Genomic DNA, 19,973 nt, shown 5'->3' with positions numbered 1-19,973 from the left:
TTTGGAAGTTTAGTCCCTCTGTGATTGCTGCCTGTGTGGCACTGCCTACATGATACATGAAAGTTGAAGTGATGCTCATTGGACTTCAGAAGCAAAAGGACTGGACTTCCAGGGCTGTTCCTGTGTTCATCAGTATGAGTAGGTTCTTCACATTGTTGTCTGCAGGTGCCAGTCATTGATATCCCTGGTTTTGGAAATCTTTCTGCTGTAACACTTTGTGATGAGTTAAAAATTCAGAGCCAGAATGACCGAGAAAAACTTGCAGAAGCAAAGGAGAAATTATATCTAAAGGGATTTTATGAAGGAGTAAGTAATAGTTTTATTGTTTTTATGTGATTTACTCCATGCTATGTGATTTTCTTCTTAACATTTTAGAAAAATACAGAAAAATTCAACCTAGTTTCAGCTATCCATTGGTTTGAGAGAAATTAATATGAAATTGTGTCTTCTTTTTCCAGATTTCTGTTCAAAAGCATTTACAAAAATTACATTTCAGTAATCTTTTAAGGAATGAATGAATTTCTTGAGCAGATATTTCTAATTAGTTTATGTTTTACAGTGCACTCCAAAGGTTTATTGCAGGGAGAATTTCTAGTCCCTTCTTTGCTTTTAATTAAAGAGTTCCTTTTTTAACTTAAGCAGTTTCAGTCTATCCGCTAATTTACATGTTAATGCCAGTAAATGCTAGGTGAGCACAACAAATATACTCTCAACTCTTTCAGCTCTGAATTTATTAATGTGGGAAAGATTTCTGTGGAGAATAGATGAGGCTAGAGAAAGTAAAGATTCAGCTAAATTGTTAGCTGCTTGACGTTGAAATGCAGATTTTTTTAAAGGCACCAATGAGCCTGCTTTTTATTTTTATCTTTCCTTCATTTCTCTGGATAAGCAAGGATAAATTAAGTCTTTTTTTATAATACATTTTTTTTTTAAGATTTATTTATTTATTCGAAAGAGTTACACAGAGAGAGGAGAGGCAGAGAGAGAGAGGTCTTCCATCCACTGGTTCCCTCCCCAGATGGCCGCAATGGCCAGAGCTATGCCAATCCGAAGCCAGGAGCCAGGAGCTTCTTCCGGGTCTCCCATGCGGGTGCAGGGGCCCAAGGACTTGGGCCATCTTCTGTTGCTTTCCCGGGCCATAGCTGAGAGCTGGATCAGAAGTGGAGCAGCTGGGTCTCAAACCGGCACCCATATGGGATGCTGGTGCTTCAGGCCAGGGCGTTAACCCACTGTACCACAGCACCGGCCCCAGTTAAGTCTTTTGAAATTGACATTTATATTGTGGGTGGTAATGAGAGCTAATACTTATATAGTGTGTATATATTAACTTATCTATTTATAAAATTAATTACATTAGGTAGGCATTGTTATTTTCACTTTCAGGGTGAAGAAATTGAGGCACAAAGAGATTAAGTAATTTAACAAAAGATTAATTAGATAGATAGTCTGTAGCAGAACTGGGATTCAAACTGGACAGCTTGGCTGCAGGTTTATTGCAGAGGCAGAGAGAGAGAAATGCCCACCTAAGTCAGGACTTGGAATAGGTTGAAACCGAAAGCTAGAAACTAAATCCAGGTTTCCCCCATGAGTACTTGGACCCAACTAGAAACATCACTGCATTAGCTGGAAGCTGGGGTTGGAAGTGGAACTGGAACTTGAACCTAGGCACTCTGGTACAGGATGTGGGCATCCCAAGCAGCATCTCACCTGCTGCACCAAACACTAGTCCCACGATCTCTTTTCTTTCTTTTTTCTTTTCTTTTCTTTCTTTTTCTTTTTCTTTTTCTTTTTCTTTTTCTTTTTCTTTTTCTTTTTCTTTTTCTTTTTCTTTCTTCAGGCAGAGTGGATAGTGAGAGAGAGAGAGACAGAGAAAAAGGTCTTCCTTTGCTGTTGGTTCACACTCCAATGGCCGCCATGGCCGGCGCTCTGCGCTGATCCGAAGGCAGGAGCCGGGTGCTTCTCCTGGTCTCCCATGGGGTGCAGGGCCCAAGCACTTGGGCCATCCTCCACTGCACTCCCGGGCCACAGCAGAGAGCTGGCCTGGAAGAGAAGCAACCGGGACAGAATCCGGCGCCCCGACCAGGACTAGAACCCGGTGTGCTGGCGCCGCAGGCGGAGGATTAGCCTATTGAGCCCCAGCGCCAGCCTCGATCTCTTTTCTTAACCACTATACCGTAATGATCATTAAATGTTGCTTTATAATGATTGAATAGCCATAAAGCATTTTGGTATGTTAGTACTTTGGAGGGTCAAAAAGAATGTGTGTAGTTAGGGAAAGTTTTGGGAGTAGATGCAAAGTAAATTTTAATTATTTTATGTTTTTTCCCCTCTTCTCATCTTCTAGGTAATGTTGGTTGATGGATTTAGAGGACAAAAGGTCCAAGATGTAAAGAAGACCATTCAGAAGAAGATGATTGACACCGTATGTGATAGGCTGTGCTTAAAGGCTGTTTAATGAGAAGAGCTTTTAGTTAATAGAGTTTATAGTACTACCAGCAGTGAGTTCTGTGACTGGAGCTCCATTAAAGATAGCACATAATTGTGTGCAGAAAACAGACCTATTTGGCATTCATTTAAGTTGAATATCCCACTTACAGTGTAGGTGAAGGCAGTGTTTTGAAGTTGCCAAGTGCAGTGCACATACTGAGAACTTGAATGATCCTTTCTGGCAGTGGCCATTTGATGTATGTATGTATGTATGTATGTAAGTATCTATCTATTCAAAAGGAAGAGTGGAAGAAAGAGGGATAGAGAGCTCTTCCATCAGCTGGTTCACTCCTCAAAACAACACTACAGCCAGGTCTGGGCCAGGCCAAAGTCAGGATCCTGGAACTGTGTCCTGGTCTCCTACATGGATGGCAGGACCACAAGTAAGTGGGCCACGTTCCACTGCTTTCCCAGTGTAAGGTGAGCAGGAAGCTGGAGCAGAAGCAGAGTAGCTGAAATTCTAATTGGCACTCCACTATGGGATGCTGGTGTCACAGGTGGCAGCCCAACCTGCTGTGCCACAATACCAGCCCTTGACAGTGGCCTTTTCAGATCCTGGTAGAGGAATCACATGCCTTTCTGTGGTGCTTTTTACTTTTATTAATCCCCTCATCCCTCTATTTTTGTTTTCTCTTCTGTTAAACTATTTTAATTTTTGCTTTCTCACAATTGTACAGGGAGATCATGGTGTATCAGTTTATTATATAAAAAAGCAGATTCCTCTCTGTTCTTCCACATTCTGTTTAATTTCTCTTCCTACGAGAGGTTTAATGCCAACAGCTTCAGTAATTTTAGTGTTGACCTTCATCTCTTTTCAGCAGATCTCTAAATGCTTTAGTATGATTATTTTGATTTTGACTTTTTCTCAGGTTTAGGCGTCAGCCAATGCCTTCCTACTATGGAAGATCAACATCTAACTCCCCCATCTGTGTCTTCTCTAACATTATATATTTGTATATACTTTCTCATTCCTTGCCTTTCCAATGCAGTGCCATTCTAGCTTATGTTAGATTAATAGTCATTGTTTATATTTTTGTAACAGGACTCATTCACAATGTAGTGAGTGTATGGTGAGACTTTTTCTTTCCCAGTCTTTGGTTTTCCCTGGACTTAATACTTGTGTTTTGTTTTTTTTTTTTAATTTTTTTCATTATGTTAAATATACTTAACAATACTCTGTTCCAAATTCTGTCCTAATTAGGTATTTCATCTCTCAGTTTTTTTTTTTTTTTTTTTAAGATTTATTTATTTACTTGAAAGAGTTACACAGAGAGAGAAGGAGAGGCAGAGAGAGAGAGAGGGAGGGAGGGAGGGAGGGAGGTCTTCCATCCACTGGTTCACTCCCAAATTGGCCATAACGGCCAGAACTGCGCCGATCCAAAGCCAGGAGCCAGGAGCTTCTTCTTGGTCTCCCACGTGGATGCAGGGGACCAAGTACTTGGGCCATCTTCTGCTTTCCCAAGGAACTAATTTGGAGGTGGAACAATTGGGATGTGACCTGGCAGTACCTCCAGTACTGATGCTGGTATCACACGTAGTGGCTTAATGTGCTATGCCGCAATCCCAGTCTGTACTGTGTATGGTTTCTTTTTGAATCTACTGTTTGTGTGTACATAAACAATTTCTAATAACTCAGTTAAAAAAAATCTACTTTGGGGACCAGTGTTGTGGTATATCAGGTGAAGCTACCGCCTGTCATGCTGGCATTTCATATGGGTACTGGTTTATGTCCTGGCTGCTGCACTTATGGTCCAGCTCCTTTTGGACTTTTGGTCCTTTCTCCTGGGAAAAGCAGAAGAGTATGACCCAAGTGATTGGGCCCTTGCTACTCACATGGGAGACCTGGATGGAGCTCCTGGTTTTGGCCTGACCTAGCCCTGGTCATTTGGGGAATGAATCAAGGGATGGAAGATCTCTGTCTCTTCCTTTCTGTCTCTAATTCTGATTTTCAAGTAAATAACTAAATACAAATTTTAAAAATCTACTTGGCATGAAAAATTTTCCAGTTAAAAAACAGTGTAAGGCCGGCGCCGCGGCTCACTAGGCTAATCCTCCGCCTAGCGGCGCCGGCACACCGGGTTCTAGTCCCGGTCGGGGCGCCGGATTCTGTCCCGGTTGCCCCTCTTCCAGGCCAGCCCTCTGCTGTGGCCAGGGAGTGCAGTGGAGGATGGCCCAGGTGCTTGGGCCCTGCACCCCATGGGAGACCAGGAAAAGCACTTGGCTCCTGGCTCCTGCCATCGGATCAGCGCGGTGCGCCGGCTGCAGCGCGCCGGCCGCGGCAGCCATTGGAGGGTGAACCAACGGCAAAAGGAAGACCTTTCTCTCTGTCTCTCTCTCTCACTGTCCACTCTGCCTGTCAAAAAAAAAAAAAAAAAAAAAAAAAAAAAAAAAAAAACATAAAAAAAAAACAAAAAAACAGTGTAGAATAGAATGGTGACTTCTTATGTGTCTGTCACCCAGCTTCAACGATACCAACTCAGGGCCAATTCAAGAACTTTTTATTGATTGACCCTTTTTTATAGGATGCCATTCTTGTTTCATGGATGTGAGATCTTGATCTAATCTTGTTTTTCTGAGGAAGATTGGGTACACAAAGGAGCCTTTTGGCATATGGGTAGAGCTAGTCACTTGACTTCACCTGAGAGGGGGTCTAAAAAAGGACCACTGGGCCTTTGTGAAAGCTGTGATGTTAAGATTTTTTTCTATTTACTCTTGAGTTTGTTAAATTTTCCCACAGGAAATTGAGTGTCTGACTTAACAGATCTGAATGCAAGAAGTTTTCTAGGACTGAGAACAAATATCTAGTGTGCTTTCACTTGTCCCCCTATTCTTATTGTGATGTTCATACCCTTGATTTTTTAAATTTTTTTTAAAACATTTTATTTATCTGAGATGCAGAGTTAGAGAGACAGAGAGAAACAACTTCCGTCTGCTGGCTCATTCCCCAAATGGCTACAATAGCTGGAGCCACGCTGATCTGAAGCCAGGAGCTTCTTTTGGATCTCCCTTGTGGGGCAGGGACCCAAGCACTTCGGCCATCTTCCGCTGCTTTCTCAGGTGCATCAGCAGGGAGCTGGACTGAAAGTGGACCAGCCGGGACTCTAACCAACATCCATATGGGATGCCAGTGCTGCAGATGGAGGCTTAACTTACTGTGCCACAGCAGCAGCCCAGAATCCCTTGATTTTGTTCTCTTCTTGAGATTCTTTGACCCTTTCCAGAGGAGAAATCTTTTGCATTACGCTAGCATAGGGAGAACAACTTCCCATTTGCAAGTTGTGGGATTAGAGTATCTGGGTTTCTAATCTCTTCTTTAAACCACTACAGTTGGTTCTCTTTCCAGCCTTGCTGTACTTCCTCTTTTAGAACTTTCTATTTCTGTTTTACTTTTTTTTCAAAGATTTATTTATTTTATTTGAAAGGCATAGTTACAGAGAGGCAGAGGAAGAAAGAGAGAGAGGTCTTCTATCTGCTGCTTCATTGCCCAAATGGCTGAAATGGCTGGAGCTGCACTGATCGGAAGCCAGGAGCCAGGGGCTTCCTCTGGGTGTCCCATGTGGGTGCAGAGGCCCAAGGTCTTGGGCCGTCTTCCACTGCTTTCCCAGGCCATAGTAGAGAGCTAGATTGGAAATGGAGCAGCTGGGACTTGAACTGGCGCCCATATAGGATGCCGGCACTGCAGGCAACTGTTTTACTCACTAAGCCAAAATACCAGCACCCAGAGCTATCTTTTTTTTTTTTTTTTTTTTTTTTTTTTAACAGGCAGAGAGAGGGAGAGACAGAGAAAAAGGTCTTCCTTTTTTCGTTGGTTCACCCCCAAAATGGCCGCCATGGCCGGTGCGCTGCAGCTGGCGCACTGCCTGATCCAGAGCCAGGTGCTTCCTTCTGGTCTCCCATGTGGGTGCAAGGCTCAAGCACTTGGGCCATCCTCTGCTGCCTTCCCGGGCCTTAGCAGAGAGCGGACTGGAAGAGGAGCAACTGGGACAGAATCCGGCGCCCAAACCGGGATTGCCGGCGCCGCAGGCAGAGGATTAGCCAAATGAGCTGTGGCACCGGCCTCCTCAGAGCTATCTTAATGCCACTAATTCCTGAATCTTCATGGGGTTCCATAATGCAAACTGGATTGTATTCGTGTAGCTGTTTATTTCTGCTAAAACAATGATCACTCGTCCTCCTTTTTGGTTTTCTTTTTTTTTTTTTTAATTTATTTATTTGAAAGTCAGAGTTACACAGAGAGGGGAGAGGCAGAGAGAGGTCTTTCATCCGCTGGTTCACTCCCCGTTTGGCTGCAACAGCTGGAGCTGTGCTTATCTGGAGCCAGGAGCTTCTTCCAGGTCTCCTGCGCAGGGGCATGGGCCAAGGACTTGGCCCATCTTCTGTTTTCCCAGGCCATAGCAGAGAACTGGATGGGAAGAGGAGCAGCTGGGACTCGAACTGACACCCATATGGGATGCCAGCGCCATAGGCTGGGGCTTTAACCCACTGTGCCACAGCGCTGATCCCTGCTTTTTGGTTTTCAAAATTTGATACTTCTCCTTCTCCCATTTTTGTCCTTGTAGGTTCATGTTATTTAGAAAAACAAAACTGTTTTAGTCATTGGAATTTTAAGAGGGAGTTAAATGTGTATTTTTAGCTCACTGTTCAAACCAAAAAATTACATCTATTTAAGTTCTTCAGTATGAAGAACTGCATTAAAAACACAGAGCAGTGAATCATTTTACAAAAAATACTATATTTTATTTAAAAGAATTATAGTTGCTTAAAATATCTGTGACTAATACAGTACACATAGAAGTATTTTTATTTTGTGAAAAATAATTGTCAGTTTTCTAGTAGGAATTTTTCATGTTAATCTTTAATAGCTAGATCTTCCATGCTTAATTTTTTTAAGACATTTATTCATTTGAAAGTCAGAGTTAAACAGAGAAAGAAGGAGAGACAGAGAGAGAGAGAAGGTCTTCCATCTGGTGGCTCACTCTCCCAATTGGCTGCAACAGCTGGAGCTGCGCTGATCTGGAGCCAGGAGCTTCCTCTGGGTTTTCCACACGGGTGCAGGGGCCCAAGGACTTGGGCCATCTTTCTCTGCTTTCCCAGGTCACAGCTGAGAGCTGTATCAGAAGTGGCGCAGCTGGATCTCTAACTGGTACCCATGTGGGATGCCGGCACTGCAGGCGGTGGCTTTACCTCCTACGCCACAGCGCCGGCTCCATCATGTTTAATTTTTGAGTATATTTAAAGCAGTGGTTCTGTGTGCTTAATTTGCTATTTTCTGTGTGTGTGTTTTTGTTTTTTATTTTTTATTTTTTTTTTATTACAGAGATATAAAGTTACCATAGGAAGCCTAACCTACAAACCATAGATTGAGAAACTATTAGGCAGCTTTCACTTTTCACTGAAAGGAATAATTGTAGCTAGAGAAAGTGATCCATTTGCCAAACGTGCATGTGTTTTCATAAGCAAGTGTTTTATAGAAGGAACGGTAGATAAATTTGACTCTTAGAAGAGGGAAGACAGTGAAAATGCAAAGTTGTGTGGCATAGCATTTTTTTAAAGTAATTTGTATCCTTGAGGAATGGAGATTGATTTGACAGTTATCTTATGTATTTTTATTTATTTTCATTTAGGGAGATGCATTTATTTACATGGAACCAGAAAAACAAGTGATGTCCAGGTCTTCAGATGAATGTGTTGTGGCTCTGTGTGACCAATGGTTAGTGTCTCCTATACCCAAAAAATTCCATCATTCACTTTGCTCATTTCTGACTTAAAAAGAAAATAAATTTATCTTCTCCCAGGTACTTGGATTATGGAGAAGAGAACTGGAAAAAGCAGACATCACAGTGTTTGAAAAACATGGAAACGTAAGAGGAGACAGAGAGGAGGGAAGGGAGAGGAGATGGGAAATATGGAGCATTATCAAGGTGAAGAGAGGCCCATGATCTTTTGTTTTCTTCTAGATTCTGTGAGGAGACCAGGAGGAATTTTGAAGCTACCTTAGGTTGGCTACAAGAACATGCCTGCTCCAGAACTTATGGTTTAGGTATGAAAGTATGAGGATTTTTTTGTTTGTTTGTTTTATTTGGATGATTGCCATATATACAGCAAATAGTCATTTTTACTTATCTCTCCTTTCTGCTAGTGTTTGCTGAATTGGTTTGGTTAGCAGGGTGGGGAACTAGGATGTGGTCCCCCACCATCACCTGGTGTTGTAAATAAGTCCTCTCCAGGCCACATAGCATTTATGGTGTGGCTTTCATAGAAAGACTTCAAAGTTTTTACTATTTTTTTTTTTAAGATTTATTTATTTATTTTAAAGATAGAGTTACAGAGAGGCAGAGAGAGAGAGGTCTTCCATCCGCTCTTTCACTCCCCAGATGGTTGCAACAGCTGGAGCTGTGCCGGTCTGAAACCAGGAGCCAGGAGCTTCTTCCGGGTCTCCCATGAGGGTTCAGGGCCCTAAGGACCTGGGCCATGTTCTACTGCTTCCCTAGGCCATAGCAGAGAGTAGGATCAGAAGTGGAACACCTGGGACTCAAACCGGTGCCCATATGAGATGCCGGCATTGCAGGTGGCGGCTTTACCTGCTAGTCCACAGCGCCATCCCTTACCATTTTGTTTCTACCATTTTTTTAATTTATTCAAGTAGATTTTAAATAGCTTTAAAAGTATCATAGCCCTCTTCTAGAAAAATGTAGGTTCCATAGATAGTCTCTTAAAGTCTGTGTGTGTTAATTTTCTAATTTTACTTTGCAGGCACTCGCCTGCCCTGGGACGAGCAGTGGCTGATTGAATCGCTCTCTGATTCCACCATCTACATGGCGTTTTACACAGTTGCACACCTGTTGCAGGGTGGTAACTTGCGTGGACAGGCAGAGTCTCCACTAGGCATCAGGTTGGTGAACAGATAAGGGGAAGGAGCATAGTTTGTTAGCAAGAGTTGCAGTCTTTTATTTACATATAGAAAACTTCCTTTGTTCTTAATTTTCCTAGACTTCATTTAGCAGGATTTTGTTAAGATGGTCTTACTTCTTTACTGTTGAAATGAAGAAAATGAATAAGTAGTTCCTCTTCTATTATTATCTATTTTTCATTCTTATGGGAGCCTTTTATTCTTACTTGCTACAGTAACTATAATAAGAGGTTCCTGAAGTGGGCATTTGGTTCAGAGTTTTTTTGTTTGTTTGTTTTTTTGTTTTTTTTTTTTAAAGACTTATTTAAGTCAGAGTTACACAGAGAGAAAAGAAGAGGCAGAGAGAGAGAGAGAGAAGTCTTCCATCTGCTGGTTCACTCCCCAGTCGACTGCAACAGCCATAGCTGTACCAATCCGGAGCCAGGAGCCAGGAGCTTCCTCTGGGTTTTCCAAGGACTTGGGCCATCCTCTACTGTCGTCCCAGGCCACAGCAGAGAGCTGGATCAGAAGTGGAGCAGCTGGGACTTGAACCAGCACCCACATGTAGGCACTGCAGGCAGCGGCCTCACTTGCCAAGCCACAGGGCCGACCGTTGGTGCAGTGTTTAAGATGCAACTTGGGACACCCATCTCGCATATGGGGGTGCTTGTGTTTGAGTCCCAGCTCCACTTCTGATATCAACTTTCTGCTAATTCACACCTGTGAGGCAGCAGATGATGGCTCTGTTAGTTTGGTGCTGCCACCCTTGTGGAAGACTCAGATTGAGTTCTCAGCTCCTGACTTTAGTCTGACCCATCCTTGGCTCTTGTGGCCACTGGGAGAGTGAAACAACAGATGGGAGATCTGTCTCTTTCTCTCTGACTTCCAAATACATTTTAAAACATAAAAATTAAAGAAGAAAAAGATTCCTAATTCATGTTTAGATTAAAATTTTGATCCTTTCAATATATATATGTTATATATTATTACATATATATATATATATGGCTTGTTTATTTTATTTTTTATACAGATCACAACAGATGACTAAGGAAGTTTGGGATTATATTTTCTTCAAGGATGCTCCATTTCCTAAGACTCAGATTCCAAAGGAAAAATTGGATCAGTTGAAGCAGGAATTTGAGTTCTGGTATCCTGTGGATCTTCGAGTCTCTGGCAAGGATCTTGTTCCAAATCATCTTTCATATTACCTTTATAATCATGTGGCTATGTGGCCAGAACAAAGGTAAATGCAAAAATAGATGTGGACTAGATTTACTGATTTTCAACAAAGATGTCTTACAGTTCCTAATATCTAAGAAATTATTATGGAAGATATAGATAGGTTTGCCAGTTACATTTTTTTTTTTTCCTGTTAAGTGTATACTAAAGGATACTATCTGTTATATCCAGAAATCCTCATACCTGGTTTTGGCCACCAGTGCACATCTGTTTCATGTGTGCTGGTCATCGTCTTATAATCCATTTGACCCATTTGATGCAAAATTAAAGACAATTTAAGATAGGTCCTGGGAAGTTAGAAGTGAAGGGAATCTTTTCTTAAGAGTGGGGAGCCCCAAGACTCCAGCAGAACTTGATAGCAATGTGGGACTAACCAAGCTTTTTAAATACCATTTGTGTGCTCCAGAAGAATCCTTTCTTTTTGCCTAACCAGATGTGCTTCCACTTTTCCCTCAGGTTCCTCAGCTGGGGAAATAAATTCCCTCAGTCTCCTTCAATTTTATTTTATAAAATCCAGTTTCCTATGACTTCTTGTATTTAGAGTAAGATTATATTTTGTTCTAAAGGAGAAAAACATTTTGAAGTAGAGGAATGAAATCGAGTATGGTTCTTATGTTATTTGCCATCCAGTTATTTTTCTCTATTGTTTAAAATGTGTTTTTAGAGAAATATGGTGTCTTCGAAATTCTTTTAATGATAAATTGAATCTTCTTCCTTTTTTACTAAGATTTTTATTAATTTTTGATCATCACAAGTAACTGGTAACATCAAGTGTTTATGCCATACACTGTACTGCTTACTTTAATTAACAGCTTTGACTTTGATTCTAACTTTTCAAAGAAGGTCTATCAATATCCACATTTTACAGGCAAGAAATCTTACTGAGTCATAATAAGGTCAAATACGTTACCTAAAGCCACTGAAATAATTAATGGTAGAACCAGGATGCAAACCCAGAGGATCTGGCTCTAGAGCTCTTGCTTTCAGCCACATGATCTCAAATAATCTCATTATTAGAATGAGCAACTGGGGCCTGGCCTTGTGGTGTAAGTTGATCAAGTCACTGTGCTATGCCAGCAGCCCAAATGGACACTAGTTCAAATCCCAGCTGCTCCACTTCTGATCCAGCTCCCTACTAATAGGAAAGCAGTGGAAGATGGCCCCAGTGGTTGGGTCCCTGCCTACCATGTCGTAGACCTAGGTGAAGTTCCAGGATCCCGGCTTCTGCCTGCTCCAGTACTGGCCATTGTGGCCATTTGGGAGTGAACCAGTGGATGCAAAATCGATTTCTCTCTCTCTCTAACTCTGCCTTTAAAAACAAAATTTCAATTAAAAAAAAAGAGACATATAGATGGTTTGAAAATTCAAAGATAAAAAGTTAACAGTGAATTTATAGTTTCCCCCATACTGCTCTACTTCCCAAAGCTCATCATTGGTATTTGTTTCTTATACTTCCTCTGGAAAAGTTGTTTATGCACATATCAGCATCAGAGATCTGTATTTTTTAATTTATATGAAAATACCTTATTGTATATGCTGTTCTGTCTCATAAGAATTTATGCTTTAAGTTCTTTTTACTTAATTTCTTTTATATCTGTCAATATCCTGCCTATATTTTAGTTATGTCTTTATATGCCTGTATCATAGTTTATATAGCTGGTCCCTTGGTGGCTTTGTTTCCTGTTTTAAAAGGACTGTAGTAAATAATCCTTATACAATTGTTTTAATAAACTTGTGAAATTGTTGACACTTACCTTAAAAGTTTAAGCCTTAGCCATATCTTTAATTTTTATTTTCTGTCTTTAAATACCTACTTATGAAGTGACAAATGGCCCACAGCTGTGAGAGCAAATGGACATCTCCTCCTCAATTCTGAGAAGGTAAGACTCACTCCCGGCCAACGCCGTGGTTCACTAGGCTAATTCTCTGCCTGCAGCGCTGGCACTCGGGGTTCTAGTCCCGGTCAGGATGCTGGATTCTCTCCCGGTTGCTCCTCTTCCAGTCCAGCTCTCTGCTATGGCCTGGGAAGGCATTGGAGGATGGCCCAAGTGCTTGGGCCCTGCACCTGCATGGGAGACCCAGAGGAAGCACCTGGCTCCTGGCTTTGGATCGGCACAGCACGCTGGCCATACCGGCCATTTGGGGGGTGAACCAATGGAAGGAAGACCTTTCTCTCTCTCTCTCTCTCTCACTGTCTAACTCTGCCTTTAAAAAAAAAAAAAAAAAAAGGAAAGAGAGAGAGACTCACTCCCTCTTAAGAATGTAAAATTTTTTTAAAGATTTTATTTATTTACTTGAGAAGTAGAGTTACATAGAGGGGGAGAGTTAGAGAAAGGTCTTCCATCCATTGGTTTACTCTCCAAATGGACACAATGGCAGGAGCTGAGCCAACCCTAAGCCAGGAGCCAGGAGCTTCTTCTGGGTCTCCCACACGGGTGCAGGGGCCCAAGAACTTGGGTCATCTTCCACAGCTTTCCCAGGCCACAAGTAGTTAGGACATGAGTTAGGTACTCATGTGGGATGCTGGCATCTCAGGCAGAGGTTTAGCCTACTCTGCCACATTGCTGACTCTCCCCCCCCCCCCTTAAATTAATTAATTTATTTGAAAGGCAGTGTTACAGAGAGACAGAGAGAGTGAGAGAGTAGTTCTTCCATCTGCTGGTTCACTCTCAAATGACTGCAAGTGTTGGGGCTGGGCCAGGAAGAGGATTTAGGCACTTTATCTGGGTCTCCCGTGTAAGTGCAGGGGTCCAAGCACTTGGGCTATCTTCTGTTGCTTTCCCAGGCACATTAGGAGTTGGATTAGAAGTAGAGCAGCTGGAATTTGAACCAGAGCCCATGTGGTATGCCAGCATCACAGGCAGTTGCTTAACCCACTATACAACGCAGGCCCCCAAGAGAGTGCAGAATTGTGCAGAAGTTTTTTCAGGTTTAGAAAGTTGCACTTTGGGGTCCAAAGTTGCACCATGGTGTAGTGGGTAAAGCTACTGGTTCATGTCCTAGCTGCTCCATTTCCCATCTAGCTCCCTGCTAATGTTCCTGGGAAAACAGCAAAGGATGGCCCAAGTGCTTGGGCCCCTACTTGCACCCAGGTAAGAGACCCAGAAGAAGCTCATGGCTTTGGTCTGCCCCCGCACTGGGCCATTGCAGCCATCTGGGGAGCAAACCAGCAGATTTAAGATCTCTGTCTCTGTCTCTCTCTGTGTAACTGCTTTTCAAATAAATAAGTCTTCAAAAAAAGGTTTTTTTTAAAAGTTAAAAAAAGAAAGTTGTACCTTTTGTTCTTTTAATAAATAACATTAATCAGGGAGTTAAAAAGCCTTATATCTGAAACGTTTAAGAATACCAGCATGAGCTAAATTTTTTTCTAAAATTGAACAAGTTGGGACTGATGCTGTGTGGCACAGGAAGTTAAGAGCGCTTTCAATGACAGCTTTCCCTGTGGGTAGTGGTTCAAGTCCTGGCTGCTCCTCTTCCAATGCAGCTCCCTGCTAATGGCCTGGGAAAGCTGTGGATGATGGCCCAAGTGCTTGGGCACCTGATACCCAGGTGGGAGACCCAGATGGAGTTCCTATCTGTGGCCGGGGGCCATTTGGTTAGTGAACTAGTGGATGAAAGAAAGATCTCTCTCTGCTTTCCCTCATCTCTCTGTAACTCTGCCTTTCCAATCAATCAGTAAATCTTAAAAAAAAAAAAAAAAAAAAAAAAAAAAAAAAAAAAATAGAACAAGTGGAGCAGACAGTATTAATAGAAGTGGGATACTGAGTGACAAAAAATTGACACAAATTGTGATTGGTGTATAAAAGGAGAGCGAGAGAGACAATAGGGACAGGAGGTATAAAGATCTTAACATTGTGACCTGAGAGCTTTCTTACTATGTTGAGAAAATCGTTTGGTGCTTTTTGTTTTTATAATATGATTGGTCCCTAAACTAGTAGAATAATAGAATTTGGAGTTTGTAGGAATTTTTTAATGCTTCTTCCCAGTATAATAGAGTTCTCTTTATATCATTTGTATTGCCACTACTGTTATTACTGCTAGGATGTGATTCTTTTCCAATTTAATTAATCAGTATCCTCAATCATATGGTAGAAATTTGACAGTGGCTTTGCTTGCCCCTACAATACCTTTGTGCAAATTAGGGCAGGGCACCCCTCAATTTAAAAAAAGTCTTATTTATTTTGCATTAAAAATTTTAATAGATTGAATGTATTACACCTCATGAATTTTGTTGTAAGCAGTGGAATATTATTGGTAAAAGAGTATCAAGGTTTTTTTTTTTTTTTTTTAAAGATTTATTTATTTATTTGAAAGGCAATGTTAAGAGACAGGGAAGAGAGTTGATCTTTTATCCATTGATTCCCTCCTCAGTTGGCCACAATAACCAAGGCTGAGCCAGGCTGAGCCAGGAGCCTGAAACTCCTTCTGGGTCTCCTGCTTGGGAGCAGGGGTTCAAGGACTTGGGCCATCTTCTGCTGCTTTGCCAGGTGCATTAGAAGTAGAACAGCCAGGACACCAACTGGCACCCATATTGGATGCTGTTGTTGGAGGCAGCAGCCTAGCCCACTGTGTCACAATGCCTGTCCCAGTTTTTTAAGGATGTGTGGTATTTATAATCAGAATAGCTATGAATTTAGACAAATACCGGATTATAGGAATTGCAGTATGAAACATCAGATTCAGCCAGTCCCCTAATAGTAAAAGGAAATAGAAAGATTTATTTAATACTATCTGGGGGTGGGCATTTGGCACAGCAGTGAACACACTGCTTGGGATGTCCACATCCAAAGTCAGAATGCCTGAGTTTGAGTCCTAGCTTCACTTCCAATTCCAACTTTCTGCTAATGAGCATCTTAGTGGGTAGCAGATGGCCCAAGTACTTGGGTCTCTGCCACCCATGTAGGAGACTTGGGTTGACTTCCTGGCCCTGGCTTCAGCCTGTCCCAGTCGCAGTTGTTGCAGACCTTTGGAGAGTGAACCAGCAGATGGAAGAGCTTTTCTCTCTCCGCCTTTCAACAAAAATAAAAATAAGTAACCAAAAAGAATATTTGTACGTAAGACTGGAAAATAGCATTGGCTATTTTGTGGATTTTGTTAGTTCAACTTTTGATTATTAAATTCATTTATAAGTCAGAATAGAGCAATTATATATTAATCCTGTTATAACATTTTCTTTGGTCCATCTGAACATTGCTGTACTCTGCTGGTTCTATTAGAGTGAGACACTATTTCCATGTAGTAGAATGATAGAATAACCTTGGTCTTTGGCATCAGCAGAGTTGTGTTAACAACATAAAGATTGCTAGACTGTGAATGGCCCCTGAGGTGCGCTGCACTAAGGCAGAGCACAACCTGAACAGTCAGTTATTGTGAATGTTAATTCCAGGAGGGTTCCTAAAATCCCATATCTAGGCCAGTCCCTGCTGAGCTAGTCCTTTCCATGTTTGAATGACTAATTGTTGTACAGCTCTCCCTTATGTAACCAGCTGAGCTATTGCAGAGTTTCAGTGGAATCACTCCACATGTCTAGTTACCTGGGGGAATATAGGGTAATGGAAGTCACAGTGGGCTGAGTGGCAGACTGGAGCTCCTGTCCTGGTTTTGTCACTGATTAGTTGAATACTTAAAACAAGTCATTTTAAGGCTCATATTTTCACATTTCCAATTTATTTTTGTTTGTTTTTATTTAGTTAGGTTGATTTGGATTTGTTTATACGTGTTCTTATCAATGCCTGATTACTGACTTTGTGTTTTAGATGTCAAAATCCACAGGCAATTTCCTCACTTTGATGCAAGCTGTTGACAAATTTTCAGCGGATGGTGAGTATGTTTTCTTTTTTTGGGGGGAGGGTTTGAACTGACTTTATTACTCTGTAAATGTGAATTTTACAAAGCATTTTTATCATGAACGACTTTTTTTTTTTTTTTTTTTTAAGACTTATTTATTTGAGGGGCCGGCACTGTGGCTCAGTAGGTTAATCCTCCCCCTGTGGCGTTGGCATCCCATATGTGTGCCGGTTCGAGTCCTGGCTGCTCCACTTCGGATCCAGCTCTCTGCTATGGCTTGGGAAAGCAGTAGAAGATGGCCCAAGTGCTTGGGCCCATGCACCCGCATGGGAGACCCGGAGGAAGCACCTGGCTCCTGGCTTTGGATTGGCGCAGCTCCAGCGGTTGCAGCCATCTAGGGAATGAACCAACGGAAGGGATTTATTTATTTGAAAGTCAAAATTATGGAGGGAGGGAGAGAGGGAGGGGGGGGAAAGGGAGAGGGAGAGAGAGAGAGAGAGAGAGAGAGAATCTTCCATTTGCTGATTGATTCCCCAGGTATCTGCAATGGCCAAGGCTGGGCCAGGCCGAAGTCAGGAACTAGGAGCTTTATCTGGGTCTCCTACATGGGTGCAGGGCCCCAAGCATTTGGACCATCTTCTGCTGCTTTCCTAGGCACATTAGGAGGGAGCTGGATTGGAAGTGGAGCAGCTGGGATTCGAACTGGCACCCATATGGGATTCAGGCACTGCAGATGGCGGTCTAACCTGCTATGCCACAGTGCCAGCCCCAAGTATGCATTTTTGTTACTACTGTTGCATAAAGTCTGATTCTTCTCACATGACAAAAGACAAGTTAAAATTGGTGCTTTAATTTTTTTTCCTTTTGCTTTAACAAAGATTAAAAATATTTAGGATGTCTTTGTGAATAAGCAGTATATACTGAAATTAAAATATAAGAATTGCTGACATGATCTGTTCACAGATTTGGGTTGTGACTCCTTCTTTCAAATTGTTAGAAGTCTTCTTCTAATTGCTTAGATTCAAGACAAGTTTTAAAAAACTGTTGATTCTATAGGAAGCTTTTCCAAGATCTTTCCTCTGTATTTGGTATTCCCACAGATGATTTGAACATTGATTTTCAGGAAAAAAATTTTGCTTGCCCTCAGTACTGTTACATTTCATTATCTGTCAAGAAAAGAAATACACTGTCTCAGAGAGCTCACTGTCAGAAAAAGAAGTTATAGATAAAGATGGAATACTAGAATGAACTCTGTGATATTAAATTGAAATTGATGATATCAGTGTAAGTTTATGTGATTCATATGCAGGTACACAGATATAAAAATCAGCGTAAATAAGCAAACGTAGATGTGTGTGTGCACATACATGTATTTCCTTAGTTCTGTCTGCTGAGAGCACGTGGGAGCAATGACATCCCAGTAGCAATGAAGCACTGGCATTCAGATCTTGGTTTCTGAATACCATTCTTCTATAAAAGGAATTAGGGCTCCAAAGACAAGTGATTGATTTGATGGTAGGGGTAGGGAAAAATACAAGATGAATGTGGAATGTTTATGTTACAAGAAAATAAGGAAGTGCTTAAAGAATGATGAGGGCACATTGAAAGAACACAGGCGCTAGCTTGAAGAAGTTCTCAGTGGTGTAAGCTAGAACAGTTAAAGTAACAAAGTAAATAATGATAGTATTGGATTATAGCCCTATGAATGAAAGAAGTATTCATGAGATTTATTCTGATATATATTAATAATTAAATGTGGGAAGTGGGAGTATTTTTTTCCAGGTCTAGTTAATAGCTAGAAAAATAAAGTGAAATAAAAAAAATCACTATTAAATGGATACCATAGTAATAATTGTTAGAGGCAAGCAGGATCCATCAATATTTGCTAAAATCTATGGGCAGAAGTTTCTGAACAAATAGACTGTTTGTATGCTTCCAGAGTGCTTGTATCTCTTCCAAGATATTTAGTAATTACAAAGGGAAAAATACCTTTGCTTATAATATAAATTAAAAGTTATCTCAAAATATATTAAGTTAAAAAAGTACAGGAGAGACAGTATTGAGATGGGAGAACAAAAGTGATGATAATACCATTGGTCAGAAGGAAATCGTTTATAACTGAGATGTTATACAGAACAGTTGATCTGTACTATTCAAGATTTCAAAGTTAAAAGAAATAGGAAATGACTAATAACTCACAGACCAGAGAAAAAGGAGGATAAATGATGCCTGAACACAAAGTGGTATTGTGGGCAAACAAAGAGTATTATTGGAAAACGTAAAATTTGAATAAGGTTGGTATTTTAATTAATAGCAGTGGACCAATGTTAACTTTGTTGGTTTCAACAAATATATCATTATTTAAAAAGTTATATGGGTGAGTGGTATATGGAAATGGAAACTCTTTGTGAGTTTTCTGTAAATCTAACATTTTAATGATATTTTATTTAAACACAGAAACAAAGGAAAAGAGTAACTTTATGGTAGATACTTGAGAGCACCTTAACCAATGTTCAGGTTAGTATTCTAGTGGTGTCATATCAATATCATGTACATCTCTCATGTGATAAACTGAGGATGCAACTCTTCTGGTATTCTTACCAAAGCTTCATAACCTCCATCTCATAAAGAGCAAACATCCAGCAGAACTAAATTGGGAACAAATTTATTAAATAACTGATTGTAAACAACTAGTATTCTTTGAGAAACTCTGATAGATTTGAAGAGACCAAGGGGACACAGCAGTTAAATGCAATATGGGATTCTTGATTGGAGCCTAGAACACAACGTTTTATTAGCAGAAATTCTGGAAAATTTGTGTAAGGTCTATAGTTTGGTTACTTGTGAACTTTATGGTTAAAAAGGTTGTTAAGATTAGGGAAACTAAGTGAATGGTATTCATTCTCTGTACTGTTTTATTGTTTTTCTTTAAGTATAAAATTATTTTTAAAAACTAAGCATATGTTTATCTTCTTAGGTATTTTAAAAGATATATAGTGCATATGTAACTTAATATTGCATGTGCTTATCTTCCTGCTTTAAGTCAACAGAGAACAGTACTATGCATGCTATTCTGAAGCTTTTTTTCATAGTTGAGATCATTGCATAGTGGTGCATAATGTTTCCTCATTTTTTCCAGCAATATACTATTCCATTATAACTTACAGCTGATAGATACTTAGGTTCTTTTCTAATATTTTCACATGGAAGATTTGGTGGCTCTAAGAGATAAGAATCAAGAAAGTAAAGTTTTATTAGTGGAAAAACTTGGAAGAACCTAGTTTTAGGACTAGGAAATTAAATATACATTAGTACACATAAGGCACTGGAGTGTGTTCTCATGCATTAAAATATCAGTATTTTGCCCCTTCTAAATGACTGAGATGTTGATAGAGAAACTACAAAGAAATATATATCTATCCATAGTTTATAATTTTCTTCCTCTTCCTAATTAAAGATCACTCTATCTCATTAATTAAGCATGCCTGAGGAAAAATTCATGTTGATACTAAGTGTACGCAAATCTATACAGAAGGTTCACGTATTTTAAAAATGGTTAGGGTTCCTA

At 40.6% G+C, this 19,973-nt stretch overlaps 1 protein-coding gene across 1 annotated transcript in view; it reads left to right on the top strand.

The window, feature by feature from the left end:
• The window catches only part of LARS1 (leucyl-tRNA synthetase 1), a 76,699-nt gene that overhangs the window by 37,591 nt on the left and 19,135 nt on the right, over positions 1 to 19,973 (top strand). The window contains exons 14-22 of the mRNA XM_008255172.4: positions 166 to 306; positions 2,345 to 2,422; positions 8,112 to 8,197; positions 8,283 to 8,348; positions 8,445 to 8,527; positions 9,241 to 9,379; positions 10,410 to 10,622; positions 12,441 to 12,498; positions 16,375 to 16,438. Coding sequence (XP_008253394.3) covers positions 166 to 306; positions 2,345 to 2,422; positions 8,112 to 8,197; positions 8,283 to 8,348; positions 8,445 to 8,527; positions 9,241 to 9,379; positions 10,410 to 10,622; positions 12,441 to 12,498; positions 16,375 to 16,438 — 928 coding nt within the window. The remainder of the gene's footprint in view (positions 1 to 165; positions 307 to 2,344; positions 2,423 to 8,111; positions 8,198 to 8,282; positions 8,349 to 8,444; positions 8,528 to 9,240; positions 9,380 to 10,409; positions 10,623 to 12,440; positions 12,499 to 16,374; positions 16,439 to 19,973) is intronic.

Source organism: Oryctolagus cuniculus, chromosome 6 (assembly GCF_964237555.1).
Source record: "Oryctolagus cuniculus chromosome 6, mOryCun1.1, whole genome shotgun sequence".
Classification (NCBI taxonomy): Eukaryota; Metazoa; Chordata; class Mammalia; order Lagomorpha; family Leporidae; genus Oryctolagus; species Oryctolagus cuniculus.
This window is presented reverse-complemented; position numbering and strand designations above follow the sequence as displayed.